Source organism: Sorex fumeus, unplaced genomic scaffold (assembly GCF_029834395.1).
Source record: "Sorex fumeus unplaced genomic scaffold, SorFum_2.1 ptg000098l, whole genome shotgun sequence".
Lineage (NCBI taxonomy): Eukaryota > Metazoa > Chordata > Mammalia > Eulipotyphla > Soricidae > Sorex > Sorex fumeus.
In genome coordinates this window covers 21,186,185-21,206,168 of record NW_026606155.1, presented here as the reverse complement: position 1 = coordinate 21,206,168, position 19,984 = coordinate 21,186,185, and the positions used below count along the sequence as shown (strand labels likewise).

The 19,984-nt window shown below is 45.4% G+C and overlaps 2 protein-coding genes across 4 annotated transcripts in view; both read right to left on the bottom strand.

Annotated features, from left to right (window-relative positions):
* MLH3 (mutL homolog 3) overlaps positions 1-6,040 on the bottom strand; it is a 31,326-nt gene extending 25,286 nt beyond the window's left edge. Inside the window, exons 1-2 of the mRNA XM_056133781.1 lie at positions 5,966-6,040; positions 884-4,204 (exon numbers count right to left, since the gene is read on the bottom strand). Coding sequence (XP_055989756.1) covers positions 884-4,142 — 3,259 coding nt within the window. The 5' untranslated portion in view covers positions 4,143-4,204; positions 5,966-6,040. The remainder of the gene's footprint in view (positions 1-883; positions 4,205-5,965) is intronic.
* Positions 6,041-7,280: 1,240 nt separating this feature from the next.
* ACYP1 (acylphosphatase 1) lies at positions 7,281-17,441 on the bottom strand. Of its 3 annotated transcripts, none has more exons than XM_056133786.1 (3): positions 17,387-17,441; positions 16,724-16,815; positions 7,281-7,689 (listed from the first exon to the last, which is right to left on the bottom strand). In XM_056133786.1, exons 2-3 carry the CDS (start codon positions 16,805-16,807, stop codon positions 7,474-7,476), a joined length of 300 nt encoding a protein of 99 aa, XP_055989761.1. In that variant the 5' UTR covers positions 16,808-16,815; positions 17,387-17,441; the 3' UTR covers positions 7,281-7,473. The 3 variants fall into 3 exon arrangements, with proteins under 3 accessions (XP_055989761.1, XP_055989760.1, XP_055989759.1); XM_056133785.1 differs by lacking the exon at positions 17,387-17,441 and adding an exon at positions 17,245-17,357; XM_056133784.1 differs by lacking the exon at positions 17,387-17,441 and adding an exon at positions 17,210-17,351.
* Positions 17,442-19,984: the final 2,543 nt, after the last annotated feature.

The window sequence follows — 19,984 nt, the reverse complement described above, 5'->3', positions numbered from 1 at the left end:
TTTTTTTTCGGGATCACACCCAGCAGTGCACAGGGCTTACTTCTGGCTCTGTGCTCAGAGACCACTCCTGGTGGGGACTGAGGGACCGTCTGGGGTGCTGGGGACTGAACTCTGGTTGGCCAAGGGCAAGGTAAGTGCCCTACCCACTATACTATTGCTCCGGTCAAGTTCTAACTTTCTGGGAAATAAAAAGTTCTTAAATATTGCATGTACTGAGCCATTGTTTTTACTGGGAAACCTAGATTATAGGATTATTCTGGTCCTTAATCTAGGAATCACAAAAAAACACTTCTAGAAAAATACCAGGCATTCCAAGTGCCTCTGAAGATAACTTTCTAGGAGAGTTATGTGTTTGGGAAATGGAAAAATGGGGCTGGGAAACACAGCAGATCCTCTCATAATGCTAACATCTGCATTAAAATTTGACTCACACCTTGCTTGTGTGAGGTCTTGGGTTCAACCCATGGCAACGCAGAGAAAAAAATAAATGGACCATGTCATCTCCATATACATGAAACCACAGGCCTGTATTTCATTGTATTTCCAGATTTCAATAATATCAGTGCCAGAGATATTGTAAAGAGCTAAAGGAACTTGGCTTGCACATGTCTGATGTTGGTTTGTTCTCTGGCACCACATACAGTGTGCAGAGTCTCCCGAGCACTGCCATGTGTAATCCTGGAGTCTGACAGAGCCAGTAGGAAGCCCCAAGCATCGCCAGGTATGGCCCCCCTGCCAAACAAAACAAATAGGATCAGACTTAGAGATTCGCTATAAAATATATTTTAAAACTGAACGTTCTATCCACTGAGATTCTCTCTTTGAACAGTAGTCTTCTCTGGGCCATGAATCCTAGCTTTCTGCCCAGAAATAGGATACTCACCATTCTCAAGCCTGACATCCACGGCCATGGTGGTCAAGTCTTTCGTGCAAGCAGCCTGCACGTCCTCGGTAGGGGTGACAAATGTGCTAAGTCCAGTCATTTTGTTGATGTAAACCATTCTTCCCAAGACTGTATCAAAATGCTGCTGCCAATCCAAAGAACATGTGTTTGATGTTTCAATTTCTGAACAAGTCCTTGCTACAGTAGACTCCTCAGCCTGAAAGCATGTTTCAGCTTGGTCAGCTGGGAGGTCTTCCACTTGACCCACAAACATGGTTTTGGAAGAAGCAGGACTTCTGATCTGCTGTGAAGCTACCAAAGCTTCACTAGTAAGTGCACCATTATGACAGGGTAGCAGTGAGGGAGGTTCTGGTATCACAGAGTCCTCTGGTAGACTGCTGGTAGAATGCGTTTCACTAACCTTACTGAAGGAATTAGCCTGTGTGATAGAGTCTGGCATTTGGACGATGCAACTCTCGTTTCTTTCATGTTCATTGGTAAGCGACTGGGAATCCAGGGTTAACCCGCCACACGAATCACTATTATTCCTACTGGGATCCAATTGTGAAAACTCACCAAAATGACTCATCATCTCCACTGTGGGATTCTCTCTTTCAGAACTTCTCATCTTGGCTAATTTAGAGGCTAGTGATTCAGGTGAATCTTCAATATTCACAGTTTTTCTGTTAACATGAGCTAATTCCTGCAGAGTTATAGGACTTTCGTTCAAGCAAGGCATTTGTTGTTCCAAATAGTCTTTTTCCTTGGAGAATGGAAACTTCTCTGAATCAAGGATATTACTTACTTGTTGACAACTAGTTGAATCACTCTGTTTCACAGTAGTGAGTTTATGAATGTCAGAATTATCTAAGTGGTTTTTGTCTGTCTGGGACGCATCAGAGTCAACGTGGAGGCTGAGATTGGTAGGGATTTCGAAATTATTTTCCTCTTCTTCAGAATTCAGATGACTTTTAACCTTCCCATATTGCCTCTTAAACTTCTCTAAAGATCCCAGTTGTGCATTTAAGCACAGCTTTTTACGGGTTATGATTTTGAAGGGACCCACTGACTTATCTGTTTTCTTACTACCAACTGAAACCTTCCTACACCAAGGAAAAGAGGATGTGTCAAGAAATAGGCAATCTGTGCCTGGTTTTCCACTTTCTTTTTGAGAAGCAGCAAAATCTTCATAGGCTGATATAGGTTTTTCCTCCCGCCCAAAACTTGTACTTGCTCTGCAAAACTTTTTATTGGGCACTTGAGCACATTCTTTACTAAAAGTGCTGGTTAAATCTTGGACATCTGAAGTCTCCACTGAATGGCAACTTCCAAATGTCTCCCTCCTCGGTCCAAATGGAACACAATTTTTAAACAAAAGTTGTGCTTCCCTTGGGTTAGCCTGTTCATTTTGCACCACATGAGTTATGAAGCCAGTGGAAGATAATCTAACTTGTCCACAACTAAAAACATTCTTTCTGCCCCAATCACCAGGTTCATTCTTACTTTTCTCTTTCTCTCTCTGAGCACCATGTTCCCTCAGTGACGTCTTACAAGGCAGAGGCTGGCATGCCAAATCAGTAGCTCTTTTATGTCTCTCTAGTTGATTCTGAATTCTGCTGTTTCTCAGGATGTTGGCAGCCATGCCATGAACAGTAGTGCTGACGTTTTGTATTTCTAGATCTTCTCCACTGTCCTCAGAATGACATGTTCTCTGCAAAGGGCTTGCAAACATTTCTGAGCTGACTCTACTTGGAGTTTCTGAAGAGTTAGGTTCAAACTGAGAATTCTTATTTTTCTCATTTTCTCCTGGTTCTGATTCTTCAGCTGTCGCTTGTTCTAAGATCCTTGCTTCTGAGCCAGTCCTATCTTCATTTGGTGAAGCAGGCTCTGTCATCTGACTATGGCTGGGGCCCTCTGATTCACAAGTATACAGAAATGAATCAGTTGTCTTTTTCCCGATAGGTTCCACATCCCTGAAATTCGGTGCCTCTGTGTCTTCTGTAGGGGCTTTTCTTTTCACAGCTTTGGACTGCAGATTAAACATTTCATAGGAATCCAGTATATTACTACATGCTTCTTGGAAACGGAACTGGTCACACTTTTCATTAGAGGACACATGCGTCTGAAGCGTAGCACTAAATAAGTTAAAATCATTATCTTCACTCAACTCCTTGAGGTCCTCACCTGATAATTCCACAAATAGCTTTTCTTTCTTTAAAAACCTTTTCACTCCTTCCTGGATGCAAATCAAAAGACTGTCCCAGTTCTGAAACTCAATCAGAGTTTTTGCTGGCTCCAAGCACACATCATACTCACAGAATTGGCACAGCAGATTGATGACATATATCCCATGGAGCTCGGGGTGAGACCGCTGCCGAGGGCTTGAATTCACTTGCCTACTGGCAGAGCCATTCTTTGGCCTGCATATAATGCTTTCTTTTCTGAGTAAGAAATCAATGAGTTTGTGCAATTTTGTCCTTAAAACTAGCCTTTTGTTCACGAACAAAAACTGCATATTCTTATTGTAATGTGCTTCAGAGCTAATGTAGCCACTGAGCTCAAACTCCTTATATTTAAAATTTATTTCTCTTAACTTCTGGGACTTACCCAGTCCATAGATTTGACAAAATCGGGAACATGTGTCTTTGGCTTTAGGGAGCTGAAGAACCATGGACCCAGAAACGTCATTTCTCAAAGAGAAAGAAATGGCAGGATGCATAAGCGAGAGCGCCTCTATTCTTTGCCTGACCTTCTCGAACTCCAGCCTGGGATCCATGCATTTCCTCCTTACAGGTAGCTGATAAAACAGATTATGTACAGTAACTGTGGTCCCAGCACTTGGTCGAGTCAAGTCAGCTTCGCTAACTTTCAGGGCTTTTCCATTCTGAAAGAGTTTGACAAAAGTTTTTATTGTCCTATTTTTCCTGGAAGAGATTTCCACAGCGCTGGCCATGTCAGCTACACTTGCCAAGGCCTCTCCTCTGAAACCAAAGAACCTTGGATTCTCCAAGTCCTGGATGGAGTTGCATTTACTGGTGAAATACCGATTTCCCGCCTTGTCTACATCTTCACTCCCCATGCCCAAACCATTGTCTATCACTTGAACTTGGAAGGTTTCCAGATTCACCCTGACCGCCACACATCTTGCTTCAGCATCAACACTGTTGAGGACAAGCTCCTCCACACACTGGCCCAGGGAGCAGATAGCCAAACCGGAGCGCAACTTAGCTTGTACTTCACTTGACAGGCACTTGATCATGGCAAGAAGAAAGCTGGTGAGGGGCCAGGCACTGGTTTTCTCCTCCCACTGGAAAGAATCACCTATGAGAGGGAAAACAAGCATAGACACCATCAGAGCCTCATTATCATTTCTCTCAAACCCTGTGAAGAAGTAGCACTTGAGGGCCAGAGCAGCAGTACAGCAGTGTGTAGGGTGTTTGCCTTGCGAGAGGCTGACCTGGGTTCATCCCCAGGACAACCAAATGGTCGCCTGAGCACCAACAGAGGTGACTCCAAAGTGAGGAGTGAGAGTTGAGCACAGCGGGGGTTGGGGGGTGAGGGGATTGGTGGGTTGGTGGATCCCAAAACAAACAAACTAAAAGAAATAGCACTTGGGGTAAATAATCACTGTTTGCTTTGAGGGTTACTCCTTCTGGGGTGGGGTGGGGGGTGTGATTCAAGTACAGAACCCAGGCCTCCAGCAGGCACTGGAGATACACAAGAGATACTCTTCTTCTGAGGTATCTCTCTGGCCTGCTATCTCTCACTAAGCCACATTGTAAAACAAATGATTCCTCTGATCACACAGTGATCAGTGCAACAGACTTAACATCCAAAGCAACAGCCACAATTTCATCATTTTCACTGCTCCTTTCTAAATCCCAAATGCCCTAAAGTGAACTCATCATCACGCTTGAAGTTGACCCATAAAGATAGCATTCAAAATTCTAGTCACTTCACCAAAAACAGATGCTAACCTAAATGCAGCTAAGAAACATTTGCTAGAAAATTTTTCATTAAAAAGGGGGTCTGTTAGTTTCATAACGTTGGTTATTACACAATAACCTGTGACTTTCAGAAAAATTATATAATAAAGTGTTGGAAACATTGTAACAAGAAGATGAGAGACCCCCAGGCAATTAAAAAAAATCAAATCGTAGCACGGAGAAGCGCATGCAGGGGTTATTGTTTTTGCTGGCAGTGGCCGGTAACTGCCTCCGGGAAGAGGGGACGCGGACGGGAAAGGGAAAGTCCTTTTCATTATGAACCTTTTTAATGTAGCATTTCATTTTCATAAACTAGTTTGGTTAAAAGTTCTCATAGGGTCCTTATTACTTTGGGGGGGGGCATCGATACTCCTTTGGTCTTTGAAGATGTCTATCTTGGCAATAAAGATGGGACGTGTGAATCTGATTTTTTTTGCAGGGAAACAAAATGAAGATTACGGTGCGATTCCAGGCCCCCCGGTTCTTCCTCGTGGGCGAGAGAGAAGCAGGGCTGCATTCTCCCAAATAGGAACGGCTGATTTTTGTATTTCCCACCCCCCCACCCCCCAACCCAGGAAAAATCAGAGCTCTAACTGCAGACCTGATGATTGCTAAGGCAATGAACAGTGGCAGTGGGCAACAAAGTGGGCTGGGGACCGTGGGGTAGGGAGACAGGTCTCAGGAGTCTCGGTACTTGGGCCAACGCCATAGACAGCAAGGCGCTTGCCGTGCACGCCGCCCACCCGGGTTCGATGCCCGGCATCCCACAGGGTCCCCCAGCAGGGCCAGGAGCCATGCCTGAGCGCAGCGCCAGGAGACAGTCCTGGGCAGTGCTGGGCGTGTCCCACAAAACAAAATAAATAAATCAGAGTCTCCATACTAGTTCCCCACGCACCGCCCCTGCTTCTGCTCCAGGCCTTCTTGCACCGCAGCTCCGGGGTCCGAGGGCGCCCCTGGGCCGCTCAGCACCGGCCCGTTCCCCGCCGCGCCCCCCGCCCGGTTCCCCCCAACCCCGCCGCCGGCTCGCAGCCCCTGCCCAGTCCCAAGGCCGCCCGCGGGCCACATCCTTGAGCCGCGCGTTGCCTCCCCAGGTCACCTCCAGTCGCGCGTCGCCGGCCCTGCAGACCAACCGCCTCGGGTGCGGGCACGCGCGGGACTCACGAGGCGCGGGCACGCACGCGCGCGCTCGCGCATGCGCCGTCCCCGCGATCCGGCGACCGCCCGCCCGGGGCGCATGCGCGCCAGGTGTGCCTGCGGTCCCCGTCACCCTTGGGCCGCAGGCTCTCAAGCCTTTAGCCCCCCCCCCCCACCAGCCCTTCACCCCTAGATTCTTTAATCCGATGCGTATTTTGCATTTAACCGGCTTTCTGTTCTCGAGGAGGACATTCTCGGCGGGAGGCATTTCGTCTGTTTCCTGCGGTGACCCCAGCGTCCCGCGGTGATGCCTGGCTTGTAGGTAGAACGTTCTGTGCCAAACTCTTCTAGAGCCGTCCGTGTCACAGGCTGTGTCCTCAGAGCCGCCCAAGACTGGGAAAGGACCCAACTCGAGTCTCTGCCTTGACTGCCAAGGGCGCCCAGAGGTCCCTGCAGACCGTTGCAGTGTACTGCCTTCCTAGTGGAAGTGGGTGCAATGCAGAACCCCGCCAGGAGGGGTTCAGGCAGTTGTGCACGGTTTTTTTTTTTTTTTTGCATGGTCTCGTTTCCACGGAAAGAAACAAGGAATTTGTAACAAACCTGTCAAACCCAGGACGCATTTCACTGTCAGCTGAATGGCTGACCAAACCAAGTTAAGACTTGTAGGGCAGAAGGAGCAAAATCCTGTTTATTACTTATATTAGTTTGCTACGGCTGTCCTGATACAGAGAGGGTGGTTTAAACAGCTCATGTATTTTGTGTTTTGAGGGTTCTGAGCCTGAAATGGTGCCAACGTGATTGATTACTCCTGAGGGCTCCCGCCTTGGTTGGTTGGTGGTTATCTTCTCATCTCTCTCAGTACATAAATGAGTTTATTTGTCCTTAGTTACTTCCCTAAGGCCTACTTCCAAATATAGTTCTGAGATATACAGGACATACAATTGGGGGGTGGGGGGGCATAATTTAGTCCATAACATTGCTCTGTATGAATTCCTTGCTCAGAGGGAAAGGAATGATAGCAGAAATTCTAGACAAGTAAAAAAGTAAGGGCTGTAAAACATCCTTTGAATAACAAACAAACTGAATTTACAGTATTTGCTTTTATTAGGCTTTCAATCCTGAAGAAGACTTCATGGAAACCAAAGAAATGCTTCAAAGTAACTCTTTTAGACCTCTTAAAATTGCCTCAAAATTCTCTTCCCACAGATGATTTCTAATTAAATTTCTTTGTATTTTGCCCCAAATGAAATTCACCAAAAATAAAGTGCCTCTCCCCATAACGTCCTGATGTAGCTTTATTGATTATAATTGTGTACAGTTGTAATCCTGCCATTACAGAACAGACAATAACATTCACATGTGGTATTAAAATAACTTACTGACATATTCAAATTCTGAATACAGAATATTTACCTCTTAACAACAAAATAAAACCATTGTGTTTCTCCTAGAAATTGTCAATTTAGGACATTATTTCACAATTTGGAAATCTGAGTAATCCAACTTTGAGATGACTTTCTCGTTGTTGAAATTTGCTCTCTCAATTTGGGATTTGGGACTTCCTTTCTTCTCAAGCCACTGCTGCATATGACGCACTTTGGAGATGGGACCTTGTAACTGTCCTTGCACTGTGCCCTGTTCAGTGTTCTGGACCCAGCCTACCAATCCCAGCTTTTTACTCTCAGCCTAAGGGAAAGAAGAAAAAAATGAAAAAAAGACAAATCCTGTGAGGTCAAACCAAAAAAAAAAAGGTTACATCTGTTACCAGAATCTTGGCCCAGAATCAAGCCACTGAAACAAATTTGATATTGTCCAGAACAGTTAAGACAGCTAGGAGAATCTCATTGCTGATCTTAACATGAACACAGGTCACTTAACTCCATTTCCGTCTACCCTAACCCTAAGAAGCTTGGGCACTAGAATTTTTTCAGTGTAGTCAACATGACTAAGCACTTTGGACTAAGGACCAAATGAGACACTTCCACAATGACTTCCTAATAATATTAGAAAACCCAGAGGGTCGTGTTCACTTTCTCTTTCCCTAATCAGGAAATTCAGTGGGTACATTAAGTATAAAAAGCATGAAGTTATCTGATGCTTTTTTTTGTCTTTATTCAGGACCACACCTAAACAAATCCAGATGAATTAGTGTCCATTACATTTTTAAAGATCAGCAGAGTATTTCACAATTTCCTGGGCAATTCATTCCTCTGTTCTCATTGTAATTGAGAAAAATTTCTACATTTTCTTGCTGTAGAGAACTTGTCTAACCCAAGGGTTTTATACTGCATTCAAAGCTCATTTTCTGTCATCCTGTTAAAGAGTGAAAAGGCTGAGAGTGATCAACCAAAACACCAAAAGTTCATGAGACCACATAATTTTTAGCCTTTTCACTTGACCTTCTCTTCTAAATAGTCACAATGTTTTAGAGTTGGAGTCACTTACAGGACCATCTCATAGTCCTGTTCTTAGCTTTCCCAAGGCTCATTGCTTTAAATCATTAAAACTGGAAAAGAGTGAAAATTTGGGAAGGTGAAGTGTTTGAGAGATTTTATTTTTGTACAGATACGCAATAGAGTTTTGTAAGAAGTTACTGTTCATCAAATTTGTGGATATGGAAGAGGCTAGGGCACAACAGAAAACGGGAGTTAACAGGATAACCTGCCCACACGCCTGAAGGGTGACCCAGTAGATGTAGGAGTTCACTGAAGTTGTCCAAAGAAAACATTACGTATAGCAAAATCATATTTGGAGAGCATCCACCAAATCAATTATGCTTAGTCTAAGGCATGTAAATGTAAATGAACAAGAGTGTCTATAGTCAATAGCTGTGAGGGAGACGGGGCAGTTAAGGGATGAAAACAATCTGAAGGTAGTAACAGGATGTCCTTTTTTGGGGTTTCTGGGTTTGGGGGAACATAGGGGATGCTGGAGAACAAACCGAGGTAAGCTACATGTAAGACAAACGCCCTACCAACTGTACTACTGCTCTAGTTCCTTCTTTTTGGTAGTACTGAGCATCAAACCCAGGTGTCCTGCACGTTACCACTGAGCTACATCCCTGGCCTCTTACAGCACCTATTAAATGAAGGCATTAAAAAACAAAACAAAACAGCCACCGAGATAGCACAGGAGTTAAGGCATTTGCCTAGCATGTGGGCCACCCTAGTTTGATCCTAGACACCACATTTGGACCCACAAGCACTGCGAGCACCAAGTCAGGAGTAAGCACTGGTGCTGCTGGGGAGGCCCCAAGCCCACAAAGTACTTTTAAAAAATTTTAAATTAAACACAGAGAATGGATATTGAGGAAGACTATACACTCAACTGCCTTTGAGTCACAATTGTACTTTTATGCTTCAGACTAACCCGGAGCAGAAGACTATCGATAGTTCACTATGGGGACTGGTCTCACGAAATTTTGGTGTTTTGGTTGATCACTGACACCCCTGAGCCATCCCTGGTGGGGCTGAAGTCTGGCTCCTGGCTCTCTGTATAGGGGTCACTCCTAGCAGTGAATGGGGGACCATGTAGTACTGGGGAGCAATCCAGGGATGGTCACATGCAAGGTAAGTACCTTAACTCCTATACTAGCTCTATGGTCCTTACTATCCAGAATTCTGTTTTGGTTGTCTTTGTTTTAGGGCCACACCTAAAGAGGTATATAGACTTTATTCCTGGCTCTACCTGTGCTCAGGGATCACTCTTGGCATGGGTTAGGGGACATGAGGTGCTGGGGATCAAACCCAGGTCGGCCACATATAAGGTAAGTACTTTACCTGCAGTACAGTATCTCTGTTGGTAGTCATAATTATAATTATTTTTTTTATCTTGATGGGTTCTTTTTTTCTTTGCTTTTTGGGTCATACCCAGCGATGCACAGGGGTTACTCCTAGCTCTGCACTCAGGAATTACTCCTGGCCATACATGGGTGGACCAATTGGGATGCTGGGAATTGAACCCGGGTTGACCGCATGCAAGGCAAATGCCCTACCCATTGTGCTATCCCTCCAGCCCCTCTTGAGGGATTCTTAGGGCAAGACCTGGCTATGCTCTAAGCTCTATGTGCAGGATCACTCCTGGTGATGGATGGGGGACAGTATGTAGTGCACAGGTAAGTATCTTATGCATCAGATGATCATGATGTCCTCTTTGAATTTCTGAGTCTCTCTTTTCTTGATAAGTCTAGCTAAAGGTTTGCCAATATGGGCCTGGGGAGACTGCAGGGCTAAAGTGTATGCTGTAGAAGACCTGGGTTCAGACCCCATCACTGCATCACCTGGTCACAATATTAAAAAATTTAAAATTATTCATACATTTAAAGTTAGTATTTAATATTTTGGGGGCTTGGGACCACCCCGGCAGCACCAGTGCTTACTCCTGACTCTGTGCTCTCAGTGCTTGTGGGCCTAAATGTGGTGCCTAGGATCAAACCAGCGTGGCAACATACAAGGCAAATGCCTTAACTCCTGTGCTATCTCTCTAATCCTTTTTTTTCAAAGTGCGTCAATTTCCAACACTAAATATGTGCTGTAGGAGGTCAGGGATGTAGCTCAGTAGTAAAGTGTAGGGACACTTGGATTTGGTCCTAAGCACTACAAAAAAAAAAAAATAGAGGAGCTAGAGCAATAGTACAGTGGGTCCAGCATTTGTCTCATTATCATCTAAATGGGCCTGGCTGACTGCAAGGTAAGCACCTTACTCCCTATACTATACAGTTCCTATTTTTATTTATCAATTTTTTGCAGTGCCAGAGGTCACACCTAGTGCTTCAGACATGCAAGGCAAGCATTCCACCACTGAGCCACATCCTTAAGCCTTATTTGTATTTTTTCTCTTAATGGTAACAGTGTTGCTGAACTAAGATATTTTTTCCCTAAGAAAATTCCAAAAAATCAAATTCCCTTTCATAACCAAATTTTTGCATAGACAGTCATCTGAAAACATTTTAAGGAATGTAATCACTAACTCTAGCCTCAATCAAAAAAAAAAAATTTCCCTCAAACCAACAATCTAGACTTCTACTTATGAAACAAAATGAGAAGAGCAAAGCTAACTCTGAACAAGAAGGAAACAATAAAAGATCAGAGCAGGAGTTACTGTAACAGTAGAAAAAGAAGGGAAGGGGGCCTGAGTAATAGTAGAGCAGGTAAGGCCTGCCTTGCACGTAGCTGACCTGAGTTCCATCCCCAGCATCCCATATGGTCCCCCCGCCCCTCCCCCACCCCCCAGCACCGCCAGGAGTAATTTCTGAGTGTAGAGCCAGGAGTAACCCATAAGCATCGCCAAGTGTGACCCAAAAAGCCCCTCTCAACTAAAAAAAAAAAAAAAGAAAGAAAGAAAAGGAAGGAAAATGGATGATGCCAAAGTTTAGCTCTTTGAAAAGATGAACAAAATTATTAGAGCTTAAGGTGGGTCTAGCCCACTCCTGGGGGACCACGCAATAGTGGGGACTGAGCCCAGATCTTCTATATGCACAGTATGCCAGTATGAGCTTTAGCCCTGCAGTTCCCCTGGACCTCTATATTGTCAAACCTTTAGCTATACATCATCATAACCAAATTTCTGCATAGGCAGTCATCTGAAAACATTTTTTTTTTCTTTTTGGGCCACATCCGGCAATGCACAGGGGTCACTCCTGGCTCTGCGCTCAGGAATTACCCCTGGCGGTGCTCAGGGGACCATATGGAATGCTGGGAATCGAACCCGGGTCGGCCGCGTGCAAGGAAAATGCCCTACCCGCTGTGCTATTGCTCCAGCCTCATCTGAAAACATTTTAAGGAATGTAATCACTAACTCTAGCCTCAATTTAAAAAAAAAAAATTACCAAAAAAAGGGTCAGAAATTCAGAGGGGACATTATGATCAATCTCACAGAGGATTCATGGGACTCTAGAGTATCAAGGGGGCCGAAGCAGTGGTACAGCTGGTTGGGTGCTTGCCTTGCATGGAACAAACCAGGGATCAACCCCCGGCATCCCATATAGTCCCTCAAGTACTGCAGAAGTAAGCCCTGAGCACAGACGAGTGTGGCCCAAAAACCAGAAAAAAAAAAAGGTATAAAGGAGACTGAATTACTAATCAAAAAGATTGGTTTGGGGGCTAGAGAGAGCTCAAAGGGCCAAGCACATGCTTTGCATATGGAAGTCCAGGTTCAATCCCCTGTACTTCCTGTACTTCATATGGTTCTCTGAGCCCCACCAGGAGTGGCCCCCAAGGACAGAGGCAGCAGCAGCAGCCGTGGAGCACCACGGGGTGTGGTTCCCAAACCAAATGATTGGTTTAACACATAACAAGTACCAAAACAAAAAACAGAACGAACAGATTGTATTAATGATAAAAACAAAAACTATGTCATCATCTGAATAGAAGGAAAAAACACTTGGCAAAATCTTGTTATGATAAAGATATTTCCATATTAAAACAAGAAAGAGGTGTTTGACTTATGAACATGAGAAACCACTATTAATGGCAATCTTGTTATGATAAAGCTATTTCCAAGAAGTGAGGGGTGTGAGATATAGTACAGTGGGTAGGGTGCCGGGTCAGCCATGTGCAAGGAATGCCTTGGCCAACCTGGATTGATCCGAGGCAGCATGTGGTCCCTGAGACATAGCCAGGAGTGATTCCTGAGTGCAGAGCTAGGAGTAATCCTTGAGCATCGCCAGGTGTGGTCCCAAAACCAAAACAAAAAGAAATGTATTGGTTTTACTAATTTTATGCTATTTTGGAAAGAATCTCTTTGGCCTGATAATGGGCATCTGTGAAAAGGCCACAGCTAAGGGGTCCTATGATATGGTTCAGTCATGAAGCCATGAGTTTGATCCCTGGCACCATCACATATAAAGGTTTTCCAATTGTGACTCCCCAGACACAACTGAAAATAGTGTGTTGAGGTGGAAATATAGAACAGAAGCCAATATGCTTGCTTTGCAATGAGGACAACCCCTGTTCTATCCCTCAAACAGCATATGTTCCACCAAGCACCAGCAGGGGTCACTCACAGAGTAGAGTCAGGAATAGAGCAGGTGTGGTCCAACACACATCTTTCCCATTCACCCATTCACCAATCCACCCTCCCGCCCCTCCCTCCCCCCTGCAATTAAAGAGTGTTTGATCCTCCAGCAAGCATACACAACTAAGCACCGCATAAAATGGCAAAAACAAAGAGAAGGGAAGGAACAGAAATAAAGCCAAACCAGAATCCCCAAATTTTTTTTCTTTTTCTTTTTGGGTGACACCCGGCGATGCACAGGGCTTACTCCTGGCTCTGCACTCAGAAATTACTCCTGGCTCTGCACTCAAGAATTACTCCTTATGGTGCTCAGGGGATCATATGGGATGCTGGGAATTGAACCTGGGTGGGCCATGTACAAGGCAAACACCCTATCCACTGTGCTATTGCTCCAGCCCCCACACCTGCCCCCAAACTTTTTCAGATAGTGATGTTGGCTCTCATTTCTGCTCTCTATTATTCTGGAGGTCCTAGCAAGGTCAGAGAAAAAGAATAAAAAGGCATTCAAAACGGAAATGAGGTATATATACTTCCATTCAGATAACACACCTGTACAAACAAAAAATCTTACAGAATACACACACACACACAAACTGGAATTAAGTTTACAAGGTTGTAGGATACAAGATCAATATATACATATAAATAAATTGTATTTCTATAAACACAGATTAGTTCAGTAATTAGCGGGTAGGGCGTTCGCCTTACAAGCGGCCAACATGGCCGACGCGAGTTCGATTCCTCTGCCCCTCTCGGAGAGCCCGGCAAGCTACCGAGAGTATTCGATATGCCAGACACAGTAACAACAAAGTCTCCAATGGAGACGTTACTGGGCCCGCTCGAGCAAAATCGACGATCAACGGGAGGGCCTTTACCTTTTTACCTAAACTGAAAAATGAAATTAAGGAAACAATTCTACTTAAAATTCAAAAATAGGTGCTGGAGTGATAGCACAGAGGGTAGGGTGTTCGCCTTGCTCATGGTTGATCCAGGTTTATCCCCAGCATCCCATATGGTCTACCCATGCATGGTCAGGAGTAATTCCTGAGTGCAGAGCCAGGAGTAAGCCCTAAGCATTGCCTGGTGTGACTAAATAAATAAATAAAAAAAATTTAGGAATAAATTTGACAAAAGAAATGCAAAATATTTGTGGAAAACTACAAAATACTGCTGTAAAATTAAAATCTAGAGCCAGAGTGACAGTACAGCATGTAGAGTGCTTGCTTTGTATGTGGCAGACCCAGGGTGAATCCCCGGCATCCCATATGGTTCCTTGAGAACTGCCAGGAGTAATTCCTGAGTGCAGAGCCAGGAGTAACTCCTGAGCATTGTCTAGTGTGGTCCAAAAAGTTAAAAGAAAAAAAATGAAAGTCTGAGCAAAAGGAAAGACAGTGTTGGGGATGTAGCTCAGTGGGAGAGCTCTGGTTAGATTTGACACCAACACAGGAAAAAAAAAAGCCACTCTGTGATTCTATATTCATGAACTGAAAGACAATACTCCCTAGACTGATCTGATTCTAGCAGACATGTAATTCAACTAAGCATCTTGATAATAGACTGCAGCTATAAACAAAGATCAAAACATGTATTTAAATAATAATAATAAATCTAAGAATGTGGAAGGTAACAATTTTCCTAGAAAATTAATTTACCAATTCCTATTTTTCTATATTATTTTATTCTCTCCTAAATTGGGGAACACAGAGGCAAGTGAAGAAAGGTGGGTTGTACCACCATCTGGCCTTTTCCCCCTCAATAAGCTTTAAATTTGCCTTTGAAACTGTCCATTTGCTGAACTGCAGGAAGCTATCCTGCAGAACTGGCAGCAAAGCTAATTGTAACATAACTCTTCCTTTAACTTTCAGCAATTGTTTTTTTTTCTTTTTTGCTTTTACTTTGGGTTATGAATCAAACCAGGGCCTTACACATGGAAAGCAAGTGCTCTACACTGAGTTATATCCTGGCCCAAATACTGAACTGAATGGAATTTGATTCCCCCCACTCCCCACCCCCACCCCAAGTACTAGGGATCCAACCCAAGGAGTCACAGGCAAGTACGACAGCTAAACCACATCTCCAGCATTCAGCAATTTTTTTCTTTTTTTTTAAACAGGTATTTCCTGTTTAACATATAAAACTGATTGTAAAATTTTCAAATAGTTGAAAAGAGGCACTAATATTAAACATACCTGGAAATATTCAGGAATCACTCCTGGTGTGCTCATAGGGTCATATGGTGTGCCAGGGATCAAATCTGGGTCAGCCGTGTGCAAGGCCTACCCCCTATACTCTCACTCCAGCCCCTTAATCTTTCTTTTTTTTTTTTTAAGCTATTGAGCAGATAGAGAAGATAGAGAAGATAGAGAAGTGACCACCAAGTAAAGGATGTTTGGAGGGCCTGCTCTGGATGGGAGATGTATGCTGAAAGTAGACTATAGACCGAACATGATGGTCACTTAATATTTGCATTGCAAACCACAACACCTTAAAGGAGAGAGGGAGTAAAAAGGAATGCACCTACCACAGAGGTGGGGGTGGGGGTGGTGGGAGGGATACTGGGATCACTGGGATCATTGGGATCATTGGTGGTGGAGAATGGGCATGGTTGAGGGATGGGTACTTGATCATTGTATGACTGAAACGTAAGCATGAAAGTTTGTAAGTCTGTAACTGTACCTCATGGTGATTCATTAAAAAAATAAAAAAGATATTGAGCATATTTCAAAGACTAAGGATTTGACTTTTTAAGTACCACCATCCTAGGAATGTGAAATTTGGCAGATTCTACATCTTGACTCATCTTTGGGGTTGGAAATACCCTGTAAGGCACCATCCTACAGAACACAGAAGGGAAACTGAGATTGCATTTGTACGGGCATGCTGTGGGAAGATTAGTGACATTAAGCTAGAGGCTGCCAATAGTACGTTCATCCCCTAAACTATTCTCTATTACTCATAGAATACCACACACCATGTTCGGTATTACCATGACTTATCCTGGAATGGAGAAAGTATTTTCATTGGAAAAGTTTCACCTGGAAAAGGTCCTTATTCCATCAAAGCCAAAATGAGCAGGGGCGGGGAGGTATGGGGGGGTGGGGGGGCAGGGGAGGGACAGGTCAGTGGTAGAGCACTTCCCTTGCGTGTAAGGCTCTGGGTTTCATCCCCAGCACCTGGGCAGGCACGCCCATGCCCAATTGAATAGAAAAAAAATTAAATGAAAGGGAAGACATGTGAGGTCACAGAAGTCTAAAGAAAAAGATAGATTATAGAGAAAGCACCTTATGCTAGGTGTTAATCTCATGCCATCTCTTGGGCCTAGATACCACCGCAGGGAGAAGCCGGGAAGCTCATGAATGTGTGTAATCAGGTGGCCTGGTATCACCCACCATATGAAGAGGGGCCGGAGTCATAGTACAGCGGGTAGGGCATTTGCCTTGCATGTGGCAGACCCAGGTTCCATCCTTTGCATCCCATATGGTCCCCTGAGCATCACCAGGAGTAATTTCTGAGCACAGAGACAGGAGCATCTCCTGGTGTGCCCCCACCGTGAGCCCCCAAACCAACCACGACGAAGAACTTGGGCTTTCCCACTGCAAACCTCACACACTCCTGGGTCTACAAGCCTGTTTCTGTATCATGCTTCCACCCTTCACCCTGCTCAGGCCTGTGGTACTGGTGTGTCCCCAAAGCGAAGGTCACCTACCTGAGTATACTTGCGGAAAAACACCCCTTGTACTTTCCCAAACACTTCATAATCCACCGAGATGAGGGTGTCCCCCTCGGCCATGCTCACACCTGTCAAGAGACCAGGAAAGCAGAAAAGGGAAAGAGCCCGTCATCCTTCTCCCTGGGACGGAGACCTAGTACAGGGGCGAAGGCGCTTGCCTTGCCTGTGGTCCTGCCCTGGTTTGATCCCGTTGCCACCTAGGATCCCCCAGCCCCCTGCACCGCCAGGAGTGATCCCTGGACACCAGTCCAGGAGAAATCCCTGAGCACCCCTAGGTGAGCTCCTCCAAACCCGTCCCAGCCCCTACCCCACCCCAGCCAGTTTCCAGGGCTTCACCTGCCTTTGCTCCAGGCCCTGAGGGACCCCGTGGGGGGCAAGGAAGCGAGCCTGTAAAGCGACAGGAAGTTAGGGGGAATCTTCAGGGTCGCAACTGCCCACCGAGGTTTCTTTAGCGGTACTGACCTGCGCAGTCCAGGCGCCGCCCCACATCCACCCACCTGGATGGGGGTCCAGCCGCCTCCCTGGGCCTTGCCCTTCCACCGACCTGGAGTCCACGCAGCCCCGAGAAAACCCTCAACATCTGCGGGTGAAGACCCCCACGGAGCCCCCACGCCTCGGCAGCCGGCCTCCCAGGCTCACCGTCCAGCCGCTCCACCCGCACGGCGACCACCCGGTCAAACTGTTACCCTCGTGCGTAACCGCCGCGCTCCGCACGGCAGCTCCCCCTTCGCTGGCCTTCACGCCCATCACCCTCAGGACCAATAAAAATGGAGTTCTTGGCCCAGTGCCCGCCCACAGGGCGGGATTTCAAGACGGGCTGCGGAAGAGCGCAGGCGAGAGGGGGCGTGCGGATCTGCCCGGCGTTTTTGCTCCGACCTCGCAGAAAAGGTCTCGCCCCACCGCATAAAGTGGCCTTTGTCTCATTTTCTCCAAGGAGAACTTGAGAAAACTCCAGTCCGAGAGCCTGCAGTGTGCCGGCACAGCTGTCGGGGGGGGGGGGGGTGTGATAGAATCTATGCACCACCAGGTGTGGTCTACCCCATTTGGCCCCCCCAAATATATAAAGGGGAGTGAAGAAGAACTGACCTAGGGCAGCAGAATGCAAAGGGGCCGAAGATGAGATACGCTGCAAAAGTAAATTTACACAAAGTCTGCTTAGCAACAAGAGGCAAGAGTGACAGAGAAGGAAGCAGTGAAAATGGGCAGGAGAGGAACAGGTGGGGGAAGTGATTATGAGCTCGTTTCTGTCATTTGAGTTAGGGGTACCTCTACCTCAGAGCTGTTGGAAATTTGAGCTGCAACTAGCAAGAAAGCGAAACTGCTTGTCATTGAGACATAGGTGAGACCTAACAGTCTAACCCTTTGGTTAAAATCATTAAGGGAAGTAAGGCCTGGAAATGTATACAAGGCTTTAGAGACAAATTTAAATTTGGGGAGCAGGTGTGTAAAAGATGAAATATCAGACACCTGGAGAAGGAGTCTGGAAGGACTTGAAAGAAGAAACCAAGAAGCCGTGGGGGACTATGAGAGAATTTCAAGGGTGGACAAAAATTTCAATGGCGGTCCAGTAGGCTGCAAAATAGGCTGCTTTTGTCTTGTTCCTAGGAGGACTGGACAGTGAGGGGTAGAGGCAGGAGTGGGGGTGGACCATTTTCTATTAAGTTTTTTTTTTAATAGAGAACAAAGTTTTCTATTAAGAACTATTGAGGTTTGGAGTAGTAGTATGGGGGTAAGGTAGTTGTCTTGCACATGGCTGACCTGGGTTGGTTCCCCAGCAACTCCATTGGCCCCCTGAGCACTGCCAGGAATAAGCCCTAAGCATAGCCCAGTGTTATGCCAAAATAAAACAAACAAACCAAAAGAACTCTTGATAGAATAGAGAGTTGAATAGATAGATGCTTTGCATGCTGGTGTCTTGGGTTTGATCCTTGGCCTCCATATCCCCTCTGAATACCTCCAGGAGTGAGACCTAAGCCTCCTACCCCCACCCCACCCCCACACTGGCAGGTGTGGCCCCAAAACAAAAATAGTGAAATGAATGGGACCTTAACATGAGAGGGGGTAGATGAAGGGGGATCAGGTTTATTTTGCAGGGGTAAGTGAAGCATATTTAAAATACGTGGGTAGAAAAAAAATTACTGTCACTGTCCTCCCTTGTTGATCGATTTGCTCGAGCAGGCCCAGTAATATTGTGAGACTTGTTACTGTGTTTGGCATATTGAATAACGTCAGAGGTAGCTTGCCAGGCTTTGCCATGCGGGCGAGATACTCTGGGTAGCAAGATTTCCTGGGTAGCTTGCCAGACTCCCTGAGAGGGGCGGAAGAATCGAACTTGGGTTGGCCGTGTTGGCCGCATGCAAGGCAAATGTCCTACCCGCTGTGCTATGGCTCTAGCCCAGAAAAAAAATTAAAGAAAAAAATTTTAGTAAAGGAAAGAGATAGGTGGGCAGATAAACTTAAAAGTTACTAAAATGGGGCTGGAGAGATAGTACAGCGGCTAGGGCATTTGCCATGCATGCGGCCAAGTCTGGTTCAATCCCTGGCATCTCAAAATGGTCCCCCAAAATAGCCAGGAGTGATCCCCGAGTGCAGAGCCAGATTACCCCCCTGAGCATCACCGCATGTGGCCCTCCCTCCCCCCCCAAAGATATTACTAAAACTCAGAGGTTAAAGAATGGGGCCAATTCCGGAGGAATATTGAAAGGAACTCTGGGAGGAGAAATTAATCTTGAGAAGTAAGAGGGAAGGAAGTCAAGATGAAGGAAGGCAGTTGGAAGAACAGTGTCGGTGTGGAGGGAAGCTTCTATAGAGTTAATGACAGGCAAACCCCAGGCTGAGATCATTGACACCTAGAGATGAGTGGCTATTTGGAGCTGATACACAGAGCAGTCAAGGAGGAGAGAGAACGAAAGAACTGCCTTGGAGATCCCAGCAAGGAATCACTTTGTAACATATAAAAGCAGTGACAAGCCACACTGAAGCATTAACTTGGACTACTACTAAGTTGTTTCCCATGTGCACGAATAATTTTGAGTAAGTTACGAGAAAAAAGTAAGCTGCCTGTTCCGGACAGTTTACACAAATGAACTGAAGCATGAAGACAAATAAACTCTCCTCTGATGTTAACAAGTTATAGAATATCACTTAGTGTTGAAATTAGGTTAGACTGATTATTTTCTATCTGGTAGTTAACTTGATTATCGTTTCATTTGGCTGAGTCATCCTTGGGCCGTAAGA